General features: G+C 36.4%; 1 protein-coding gene across 1 annotated transcript in view; it reads left to right on the top strand.

The window, feature by feature from the left end:
* Window positions 1–8,731, top strand: part of Cat (Catalase) — a 28,398-nt gene extending 19,667 nt beyond the window's left edge. Inside the window, exons 6-10 of the mRNA XM_071659097.1 lie at window positions 1,599–1,716; window positions 2,171–2,308; window positions 4,668–4,877; window positions 6,409–6,561; window positions 7,042–8,731. Coding sequence (XP_071515198.1) covers window positions 1,599–1,716; window positions 2,171–2,308; window positions 4,668–4,877; window positions 6,409–6,561; window positions 7,042–7,263 — 841 coding nt within the window. The 3' untranslated portion in view covers window positions 7,264–8,731. The remainder of the gene's footprint in view (window positions 1–1,598; window positions 1,717–2,170; window positions 2,309–4,667; window positions 4,878–6,408; window positions 6,562–7,041) is intronic.
* The last annotated feature ends 4,116 nt before the right edge of the window (window positions 8,732–12,847 follow it).

Genomic DNA, 12,847 nt, shown 5'->3' with positions numbered 1-12,847 from the left:
GATTAGTTTGTTAGTGTACTTCAAGAAGCCACTGCCCAAGGGCATCATTTTATGGAGCCGAACAGCCATTTCCTAGTTGGGGAGGGTCAGCAAACTGTTTTATGAAAACTGTTAGGAGAACCCCGTTGTCATGGCTAACTGCAATTTGTCATCTTGGTTTTTATCCTGTTATTGCAGTGAAAGGGTTAAAGACTCATTCACTTTTCTGTTAATATATTATTTGAAATTCCCTTATTCTCATAAAACACCTTTTGAATTGATGTAACCAGACTCTGCCTGCATATGGTGACACTGAGTGAATAGTAACCTTTGGCAAAGTTGTATCATCGTCAGTGCAAGAAAAGGCGACGAAATCTTCAAAGGACTTCTCTCTCTAAAGAAGTCCAATTTTTCCTTACTCCTGATTGGAGTGCAACCATGAAGCTGCAGGGTCTCAATAAAAGGGGTCCTGGGGTTTAATTAATCGATCTTTAAATGTTTCCTGTAGGAAAATGAGGTAGAAGTAGTCAGTAGGAACATTTAGTAAGAGCCTCTAGAAACACTGCGCTAGAGCTGCCCTTACTCCTGATTGGAGGGGAGCCATGAAGCTGCAGTAACCCAATAAAAGGGGTTCCGGGGTTGTATAATTGATCAACCTTTACATGTTTTGCATGGGAACATTAGATAGAAACATTAGGTAGAAGTTGTCAGTAGGAAAATTAGGCAGGAGTCTCTGGAAATACTGTGCTAGAGTTGCCCTCTGCCAGTGGCCTGTTAAGAGTGAGGCACTAAAGGCTAAGAAGTGGCACTTGAGTTCACCAGCAATGGAGATTTTTTTGTTGTGGCCATCCCTGGAGGGATTTTTTGAAGGGAACAGGGACTAGAAATAGAGTTTAAAACTTCATATGCTGTACTTTTTGCCTCCACTTACTACAGTCTTTTAAGAGGGTTAGCTTCTCTTTCGAAATGCTGTTTCCCCCATGGCCAACATTCTTAAATTTTTACTCTTTCCACAATATATAGACAGCCATACCCCTACTTCAGCCTCAGAAATTATATCTCCTCTTTAGTGAATGCGGGGGAGATTAAATGGTGTGAAAAGATTAGGGTAATGTCAGATATAATATATAGTTGAAGCAGAAGTGAAATTACAAAGAATACAAGGAAACTAAAAAAAAATAATACTCGATAAAAAAACGTTGGGGTGGAATAAATGTATAAATGTGAAGAAAAAAAATGATAAAACTGAAGTCCATTTGCTTTACTTTTCCCAAGGTGTTAAGGGGCGTCTGTCAAATGACCCATTGGTAAAGTATAGTTAATCCTAATGGTATGCAAGAATTTCACTCACTGTCAGCTTTGAGAAAGGTGTTCACCACAAAACTTCTTATTCTTATTCTCAATGAATGAAATTTCTCATGTCTAGCAATTATTATCAATCTCAAGCCTAGTTTTTTTAAAAAAAAAAGTCGTGTAACATATTGCTTAAGGCTTATAATTATATCAGTATGTAATGACTGTTCATTAGATCTTGTTAACCCAAACCCTGTATTATGAAAAAAAAAAAAGACTTGTTCTTGATTTATATATTTTCTCAGGAGTGTGTTTTGAATTTTCAGAAATTTAAGTGCAAAACGGGCAGATGAGCTAAGTGGATCAGATCCTGATTACGCCATTAGGGACTTGTACAATGCCATCCTCACTGGGAACTACCCATCCTACACCATGTACATCCAGGTACAGTTTATAGGCATTGAACAGTTGTGATAAGAACTAGTTACTAACTCCTTTGTAAACCAAATTTATGAAAATGAAAGTGTAATTCTGTGTTAAAGGAAACACCATGATGTATTTCTTAAGATACATATATGAATATGGTGTTTATATGTTGTACATGGGTTGTCTAGCTGTTTAAGGAAAAGGTATATCATATACTAATTATCTGGGATAGTAGCCAGGTTGACATAATAATCCAAATTTTTAATACTTTTTGCAGTTTTTCTAGCATTACTGTTGGGTAAGAGTGCATGCAATATGAGGAAATGGTTAAATACAAAATTGGTGGTAATGATTCAGCAAAGATCATCATTCTAGCTCCACGTGAATTTGTTGATGTAAAACAAAGATAAATGCATGTCTTCATAGGGCCAAAGTAGATACCCATTTGAATTGTTTTGACTCTCTTCAACAGGTTATGACATACAAGGAAGCAGAAAAATGGGAGTTCAACCCATTTGATTTAACAAAGGTTTGGCCCCATGCTGAATTCCCTCTCATTCCTGTTGGACGCATGACTCTTGACCGCAACCCAAGTAACTACTTTGCTGAGGTAACATTTAGCTCTGTTTCCAGTCAGAATTTATGTATAGTTCGTAAAGCAAAATTGAGATTAGCATAATCTTTTACATTGGCTAATCCTCAGAGATATGAAAGCTTGCAAACTCCTTAAAGATTCAGAGTTCATTTTAATACCATATGTAATCTTTCTTTGTCTATTTCCTGGTGCTATCTCACTAACATGGGAAACAGCGATCAAATATAATAAATAATAAAATAAATAGTTTTAAAGATGGCAATGAAAATTAAAAAGAATCTCAGTAAAGCCAGTACCACCAACCATTTTTGGATATTATGGAGATCAAAGTACTTATTTGTTAAATCAATCTAGAGTGTTGCAGTTATGTACAAAATTATACTTTTATAACCACCATAGGACCTATTCCTAAGAGGTGAGTGGCATGCTGAAGGGGTTTGTGAGAAAGGGTAATGAATGATGGGAAGTTACTAGTGAAAGAGAAAAAAGCAGTGTTGTTATTTCTTGATGGGAAGGAGTGCAAGTGATGGATATATACTGGAGAAAATGGCAGGAGGTCAAGAGGAAGGTGCAGGGGCTGAAAAAGAAAGCAAGCAAGAGTTGGGGTGATTGAGTATCAGTAAACCTCAGGGAAAAACAAAGAGAACAAATGAGAACATTGGTGAAGGGAGAAAATGGAGAATGGTAACATGCTGAAGTGAGTTGAAGAGGAGATGGAGTGAGAACATTGAAGGATTCTTGAATGTGTTTGATGATAGTATGGCAGATGTAGGATGTTTATGTCGAGGAGATATGTGAAGTGACAAAGTCATGGCAAGTTGTTTAGTGAAAATTTAACAGATGGTAAAAGCTCCATGTAAGATGAAGTGTGGCAAGGCAGCTGGAGTGGAGGGGAGTACAGTTGAACTTTCAGGAAAGAGTGCAGTTGAACTTTCATTAAAGAGGTCACTCTGTTACTGATTGGTTAGTAACTCATGGTGAGATGCCTGACGATTCAAGGCATGCCTGTGTAGTGTTATTTTAAAAGCAAAGGGGACAAAAGTGAACGTTCAGATCACAAGAGTGGTGAGTGTACCTGATGACTGAGAGGATGGGGGCATGCACAGAGCTTTAGAATTGGGAAAGAACACTGTGGCTTCAGGAATGGTAGATGATTGCAGAGTAGGTATTTGCTTGAAGATTATGAGCAAGAAATACTACAGAGAAACAAAAGGATTTGTATGTAGTGTTATGAATCTGGAGAAAGTATATGATACAACTGATAGAAATGTCCTGTAGTAGGTGTTGTCAATATACGGTGTGTCAGAAGAGCTGCTGGAAGCATTGAAGAGTTTTTATGAAGAGAGTAAGGCATGTGTTTGAGTAGAAAGAGAGAAGGGTGAGTGAAGGTAGGTCTATGGCAGGGTTATGATGTCACCATGGTTGGTTAATTTGTTTATATATGGGATGATGTGGAAGGTGAATGCAAGTCTTACAGAGCAGGGGCAGGGGGGCCTTTAAGATGAGTCAGTTATTTTTTGCTGATGATACCCAGCACTGGTGGCAAGATATGAGGGGAAACTGGAGAGGTTGGTGTCTGGATTTAGGAAAGTGTATGAAAGGAAAATAGTTAGAGTAAATATGATTAAAAGCAAGGTTATTAGGTTTAGCAGTGGAAAAAAGAAAGATTAGTTGTAATGTGAATTTAAATGGAGAGAACCTGGGATGTTGTAGGTATCTGAGAGTAGTCATTGCACTGAATATCTCTATGGAAGCTGAATGGAGCCAGTAGGATGAATGAGTGGACTAAGGTGTTGGGCACATTAAGGAGTGTTTAGAAAGAGAGGTCATTGTCAGTTAGGGTAAAGATGGGCATATTTGATGGCACAGTAGTTCCAAGAGTGTTTAATGGATGCGAGGCATGGGCTTTACAAGAGAGAATACAGAAGAGGGTGAATGTGCTGGAAATGAAATGTTTGAAGAAATATGTGGTGTGAGGAGGGTTGATTGAGTAATAAATATTAGATATGAGGGAGTTGTGGTAATAAAGAGAGTATGGTTGAGAAACCAGAATAATTTCATGAAATTTTTTTAAACATGTAGAGAGGATGAGTGAGAAGAGGTTGACAGAGATATGTACATCAGAAGTGGAGGGGACATGGAGAAGCTCTGCCTACCATTGGTTACACTACAGGCAAAAAGTCACTCTTGATGAGGCTTTATCATCATCAGTTGACAAAAATAATTAGTCACATCAGAGAGCATCTCCCTCAAAAGGAGCCCCTTATTTCCTAATTTCTAATTGTAGTGCAGCCTTAATGCTGCAGGAGCTCCATAAAATGGGTACTGGGGTTATTTGTTAATGTGAGAATAACAATAATTTCATTTTTAAAAGGTGGAACAGCTTGCCTTCTCACCTGCCAACATGGTGCCAGGAATAGAACCATCTCCTGACAAGATGCTTCAAGGTCGTCTCTTTTCATATAATGATACACATCGTCATCGACTAGGAGCTAACTATCACCAGATCCCTGTAAACTGCCCCTATCGTGCTCGTGTCAGAAACTATCAGCGAGATGGTCCCATGACTATTGATGACAACCAAGTAAGTTTTGAAACTATACAATTAAACAATAGAAATTTTTAACTTTCTATTTTCCAAGTAAGTTTTGAAACTATACAATTAAACAATAGAAATTTTTAACTTTCTATTTTAACTTTTTTTCTATAGTAATGAAAAAGTATAGGTAGACTACAAATCAGCCCATAAATTTTAGTCAACACCGTTCATGGGAGCATGGTAAAATTTATTTCAGTCTCTAGAATTTCAGAGTCTGCAATTCTGTTTGGAAATATACGTACTGGAGAGCTTGTGACTGGAAGCAGAAATCAGATTTACATTAAGATGATCAGTATTAATGTGATGTGTATTAACATGTGCCATGAGGTACATAGTGAATAACCGGTAGGGACAAGAGGCCAAATAATACCAAAAAAAAAAAAAAAGCACACTATTAAACTTAAAAATAGTCCAATTTTCTATTTGAGACAATATTGAAACATTTGTAGCTTATGTTAATTTAAACTTTGGGTCTGATCTTGAGGTTGGGATTGCAGGGATGCTTTTTTAATCAACATTAACTAAACTTTTGGATGTATTATCTAGTTGGAACTACATTTAACACATTTTGTGGTGTTAACTGAAATTTTGGGAGTGTTTTCCCTTTAGTACTGCGTTATTGCAAATTTCAGATATATAATTTGGGAACCACATTAACAAAAACTGTTGTTGTTGTAAGACCCCTCTGTGCATCTGTAAGCTTTTCCTTTTTGGCATTCTTTGTTGAACCCTGCCACATTTTTTCCTCCTCTTTCTGCATCTAGTTGTACCCATATTCTAACTCCTTCAGTTCAGGTTTCACAGAACCTTGTTTTGCACCAATCTGTACTCTGAGTATAGCGCTACCTTTCCATCCAAAAAATTTACACTGTCAGGGAACTTAATCAAAACTACATCATGGCCATTACTATCTTTTCACTTTAGGTTCTCAACCTCCACTGAACTCCCTTTTGTGTCCTCTTTAATTACGTAGTCAGAATCAAACAATACATTATTACTTTCTCCAGTTGGTGTATCACATTTGATGTGGTTAATTCCATACTACCATATGTAAAAGTCTAGCAGATATGGTTCATCTGCCCCAAGTTTTCTTGTGCTGTGTCGTGCTGGTACAGGCAGGTTTCCTGAGCAGTACATGTTCTGACAACTTGTCTCCATGACTCTGTCTCCTTGAGTGACTGAGTTCTTTCTGTTCATTTCTCTATAACTGAAATCTCCCATTGTTAGGATTTTACCATCTCCTCCCTGAACATCCTGCACATTCCTTCAATGTTAATAATGTACATCTGTTCTGGGTGATTTCACCTCCTTGGAGAGTTGTCCCTCTTGAAGTAATTCTGTTCATTATGTACTGTTTGAAAGCACTATCTTTGGGTAAAATTCCTGTGAATTTGATGTGTAAGGTGTGGAATTTAAAGTGTACTTGTGTGTGTCTGCTGAGGGGAAGGGAAGTTAGACATGTTGTTTTCAAGACACTCACTCCAAGCAAACTGAATTTTTTCTCTCTTCTTGACAGAAAGGTGCACCCAACTACTTTCCAAATAGTTTCTCTGGTCCTGTTGACTGTAGGAATTATGGGGAGTGCAAGTTTAATGTGTCAGGAGATGTTAACCGCTATAGCAGTGCTGATGAAGACAATTTTACTCAAGTTGGTATCTTCTTCCGAAAGGTAAGGTTTGTCATATACATTTTGCTCTCCCAAGTTATGTTAGCGATGTTTTTATCTCTGTTTAGAAACTTTAGCCTTTATAAGACTGCTTATTTCTTGTTCAAAACTCATAAGTATTGGCTGTACAGGTTATATACAGTTAACTCCTTTTTTTTGTACAATGGTCTGGGTTTTAATCAATAGTTTTTAGCCCAAACATTTTTTTTTCTAAAGATTATTTGACATTAATCAGGTCTTATGTAGTTTTGAGTAGCATTTTTCTCTTTTCCCAGTTTCAGTTCATTGGGTATAAAATTGTTAGCAGTGTTACAATTCATATCAAGTTGTACTTACAGTCCTGTATAGTATTTATATGCATCCTTTATTGAGTATCTTGCAGTGCTCTGTAGTAGTATCATCTTATTTATTATTTCCAGTGAAAGATATCTGCAAATACTGCATGCAGAGTGATTTATATCCTTTTTAATTATAACAACATAGGTGCTGAATGAGGAGGAACGCCAAAACCTGGTGGAGAATATTGCGAACCACATAGTAAATGCACAAGACTTCTTGCAGGAGAGAGCCATTCACAACTTTTCCCAGGCTTGCCCTGAGTACGGTGCTGGTATCCGTGAAGCCCTGGCTAGAGTAAAGAAGAATCAGGCATCCTCCCAGACCTCAACAATCACTGCTGCTGTAGCCTCCAGTGCCAAGCTTTAGAAATGTGACTTGAGTTATATTCTTTACTACCAGATGCACACACATTTAAGTTTACAAAGTACTTTTTACTGCTGTTAGGATTAACATATTGTGATAATACATACTTAGCAATTATAAAATTACTGTACCATGTGAAGCATTGTTTCATATTTTGAGCTGGTTCTTAATACTTCACTTCTAATCATTAAAACTGTATGCTGTATCTTGAATGGTAAGTATGATATTTGGAAGTGTGTTATACTTGAATCAGACGAAACTAAATGTCATGCTGCATACTTATCCAAGTATGCAGCATTCTGATTTTCTGTTCAGTGGTTTGAAATTGAATGATGAAACTGTTTATTATTGCATTATCTCATTAAAAATCATAATCAAAACATTTTCCTATACTGATTATTTCTTTATCTTTGATATTTATTTTACGAAAAATGTTTCGAGTGTGTTCTCTCTTCAGAGTTTTGGAACCATGTCTTTCAAAGCAGGAATTACTAACACAGGATACAGGCTGATAATTGATGATCTCTGCATACTGACAAGTAATTTCACTTGCTGCATAAAACCAAGATTGAACCAGTCATAAGTAACAAGGGTAGTATGCTACCTGCTCCATTTCAAGTACTTATTTGAACACTATTAAACTGTACATTAAGAAGTACATATTAATATACTCCATAAAAGATGGAGAAAAGTAGTGCATTGTTGAGCATAGACAGAAATTTCAACCTGGTTAGCACTTGCTGGAGTTAGGATGCAGATATCACAAGACACCTTTGCTCTCCCTTGATGTACACAATGCAGATAGCATTAGGGTGTGCCTTACATTAGGTTGTCGTTTCAACACTGGATTATTGGATTATTCAATAAAAATGTCACATGTACTTGTTATTGTTTGTGCTGTGAGCTTAATACAGCATTAATTTTTTTTTCAATTTTCAAAATGTATACTTAGGTTGAATATATCAGACAAACTCAAGACTATCAATGTGCATTGTAATAGGCGCTTGATTAAAAATGGGTACACACAACACTTTAACACAAATTACTGTTTTACAGCAGAAACCTCCTTGTGGGAGCTGATGAGAGACTCCCTTTGCCCGATTTCACTTTGCAGTGTTACCAAATGACAGTTACATACATGGTACACAGAAAGTAGTAAGCAGAAGTCTTGACCCTAGATTATAAGTAGCACTGTCATTCCCTAAAGATTTAACAGATGTTGAACAAAATATTTGGAGAAGATTACATTTGCACCATTTTGCTGTAAATGCAGGCAGGAATATGACATGTGTTAGACTCTTATATACAGTGATCATTAAAATCATTTGTGTTTATAAGCCATGGGTTGTATGTGTGTGTTACTGTGGGAAGATAGCTAATCCTTGCATCAGAGATTGGTTAGATATTAATAGGTGTACCTGGTTATTAAAGTAAAAACTGGTTATTAATATATTCATTAGTATACTTTTAATGTGCAGTTTAATTAACCCGAACTCTTAGATTACAAGTATCTTACGAATGTTAAACATCAAACCATGGTTCCCTCTCATGTTCATGCCTATATGAAAACAGAATGCATACAATAATACCTGAAAATGATATAATTACCTTTGTGCTGGCCTGGTCTAGTGCTGAGTGAGTGTGAATGATATGTTTGACAGCTCCCAACAAGAGATGACATTTCTTTCTTTGTATCAAGGTTGTTTATGCACTATACCTGTATTTTATATACTTGCATAATAACACAAAAACATTTAAAACTTTCATGTTTAGCATTCAATATTAAGAAGACTGGTGGGCAAGTGTGGGGAAGATTTTTGAAAGATTCATTTATACACATTACTTTGTTCTAAAGTAATGCACACATTTATTTCATACATACTCTTTTTTCACTCACAGGCACAGAGTTAATGATATATGATATGAATACTATATTCATTTCTTTTATATCAGTTAACCATTTCCCACATTAGTGGGATAGCACCAGGACCAGATTAAGAAATGGCCTCATTTGCCCACATACACTTCCTCTCTGTAATGTATTATATGCTAAAGCCACAGCTGCCTGTCCAAAACCAGGCCTCACAGACCTTTTCATGGTTTCCTCTGCCTGCTTCATATGCCCTAGTTCAGCCCATTGACTTCATGTAGCCCTCTGTAGGCCACATCACTCAAATTTACTCTTTTCCTTGCATGTCTCACAACCTCCTGTATGTTCAGGCCACAGATGCTTAAAATATCTTTCATTCCATCCTTCAACCTCTTTCTTGGTTCCCCTTTTCCTTGTTCCTTCTGCTTCTGAAATGAAAACCATTCTCAGTCATCCTCTCCCTACGTCCAAATCTTTCAGCACACCATCTTCAAATCTCTTACATACTCTCTTACTACTACACTTCTCTGTTACCCTGTAGAGTGCATATATGTATTTATAATTACCCTGTACAGTACGTATATTTATTTATAATTACCCCAGGACCTCATGATGAGGCAGTTCTTGAAAGTACCTTACTGTAAGAGAGATGGTGAACAAGTACTGAAGAATACAGAAGAATGCCACAAACAGTTGCTTAAATGATTTTCATCAGCTAAATTTATTACCCTTTCTTTTGTAAAAAAAAAAAAAAAAAAAAAAGCTAAAGTATAAATTGATGCAAGTTCAAGTACAATTTATAAAATACGACATATATGTATTTAAGCCTTGGTGTAAGGTATTTAGTATGTGTTCTGTATTTAAACAATGCATTCTGAAATCTGAGTCAATCTATTTCCACATGACACCCTCATGACTGCATTTCACTATTACTATTCTTTAAGTATGCACAGAATGTGAATACTAAAGTAGTATGCTAAAATATCATTTAATGTTTTATGTACAGCAAAATGAGCTTCTACCAATTCATTTATCCAACACACACCATCTTCCATTCAAAGTAGCAAAATGACATACAACTTTCCTTATACACAGGTTTCAACAATTTCAACATCATCCAGTGTTGGTCATTCAAGTGCAACACTTATAATACTTGCTGAAAAGAATATCACTGATATAGGAGAGGTATTCACTACTTAACCTCAAAGAGCAGTATTCTACTGTATCCACAATTACCCATCACCAATGTGTGTTTGACATACCTTTACATCCAGAAATTGATGAAAACAGTATTTTCCTTTCAAACAACTTACTCCAGGCAGTATGTAAGCGAGTTAGGGATCTCTCTGCTGATGGGGTTATTTGCTCCATGAATAAGTGAAAATTTTGGATGTTACCATTGGAAGTGTACATCTGGAAAAAGTAGAAGGAAAGTTCAATATTGAAAAACACATACAAAAATTGAATCATGGTCAAACAGTACTCATTTTTTAGATGAGAAACAGAAGGGTGCTACACGGTAAATGTGGACAAAACCATCTCAAAACAAAAACTTCATGGTTCTATAGGCAAATTAGGCCCCAAAACTTTCTACCCATTGTATCCAAAATGAGAATATAAAGAGGCCATTGTATCCAAAATGAGAATATAAAGAGGCCATTGCTTGAATGTTATGAACGATAAAAATGAAGTAATACTGTATTACCTATCATAGTAAACCCCTCTTGATAAAGATGTATTAATAAAGCTCATTACCTTCTTCCTGAAATAAGGTGTAAATAAAATACACAAGTATACCAACTATCATTTATTTATGTTTTCACATAAATTACCAGCAATTCTAAAAAGATACTCTAAATTTCAATGAGTTCATATACACCTTAGTTCTGTACATGATATTAAATACACAAAATAAGAGTTCTTATTTCAACTTTTGGTATAAGTTGCTTTTTCATCTCCCTAACTAGTTATTTCTATTAGTTAGGACATGCATGACAATCTTTACAAATTCGAATTCTATGAACTTGCATCACAGCAAAATATGAAAATACGCCACACTGATTTCAAGTGCAGTGGATTGATATTAAACACCAATATATATATATATATATATATATATATATATATATATATATATATATATATATATATATATATATATATATTTTTCATACTATTTGCCGTTTCTCGCGTTAGCGAGGTAACGCCAAGAACAGAGGACTGAGCCTTTGAGGAAATATCCTCACTTACCCCCTTCTCTCTTCTTTCGTTTGGAAAATTAAAAATGAGAGGGGAGGATTTCCAGCCCCCTGCTCCTCCCCTTTTAGTCGCCTTCTATGACATACAAGGAATACTTGGGAAGTATTCTTTCTCCCTTATCCCCATATATATATATAGGGGATTAAGAATACTTCCCACGTATTCCCTGCGTGTCATAGAAGGCGACTAAAAGGGGAGGGAGCAGGAGGCTGGAAATCCTCCCCTCTAGTTTTTTTTAATTTTCCAAAAGAAGGAACAGAGGGGGGCCAAGTGAGGATATTCCACAAAGGCCCAGTCCTCTGTTCTTAAACGCTACCTCGCTAACGCGGGAAATGGCGAATAGTTTAAAAGAAAAATATATATATATATACATATATATATATATATATATATATATATATATATATATATATATATATATATATATATGAATGATGTTACTAGAATAAACCTGCCTGTGGTTACACCAATAGTAAAAGTAAAAAGTCACTTTCAGCAAGGCTGCATCACTGTCTGTTGACAAAAGGGAGTACAGTCTCTTTAAAGAACTTCTACCTCCAAAGGAGTCAATCATTTCACTGCTACCAGAAGTAATACAGTCTTGGAGCTACAGAGCACCTGGGAAAGGAGTCTAGGAGTAACTATAAATAAATAAATACAGGTGTTCTTTGACTCCATCTGCCTGTAGTTACATTAGTGATGAGGATGTACCATCATCTGTTAATGAAATGGCATACAGTCTCACCAAGGAACTACTCACTCAAAGGAATCAATCATTTGCCTGGAAGTAAATCCAGGACACTCTCAAGAAAGGGGTACTAGGGCAATTATAGAAAAATTTTCTTTTTCTTTTCCATACTTGTTTCCTGTTTCCTGCACTAACGGGGCAGCACCAGGAAGACAAAGAAAGTCTCATTAATTCATATTCATTCTCTAGCTTTCAGTTGTCATGCACCAAAACACAGCCCTCAATCCACAAAAAACCACAGATATTTAATAGGTTTCCATCAGTGGCTTCACATGCCCTGATTCAATTAATTGGCGGCACTTTTCCCTGAGTACCATATCATTCCAAATCACTATCCTGTGGAGGCCTTTCATCCACCTATATGTTCAGGCCCATAGCACTCAAAACCTCACTCACTTCCCAGGCCCTTTCATTTCCTACAGACTACATGCTCACCCCTCTCTCTCAGACTCTGGCATTAACCTTCCTTACCATGCCATCCATAAACGAATTGAAAGACCATGGTGACCTTATACACCCTTGCCACAGACCAATCTTCACTTGGAACCATTCCCTCACCTCTCTTCATGCTTGTATACATGCCTTACACCACTGATAAAACCTCACTGCTTCTAGCAACTTTTCTCCCACACCGTATATTCTTAAGACCTTCCACAAAGCATCTCTCTTAATCCTGTTGTATGCTTTCTCCAGATCCATAAATGCCACTC

The sequence above is a fragment of the Panulirus ornatus genome, chromosome 67, assembly GCF_036320965.1.
Source record: "Panulirus ornatus isolate Po-2019 chromosome 67, ASM3632096v1, whole genome shotgun sequence".
NCBI classification, from domain to species: domain Eukaryota; kingdom Metazoa; phylum Arthropoda; class Malacostraca; order Decapoda; family Palinuridae; genus Panulirus; species Panulirus ornatus.
The sequence above is the reverse complement of the archived record's forward strand: the minus strand, read 5'-3'. Positions and strand labels throughout refer to the sequence as shown.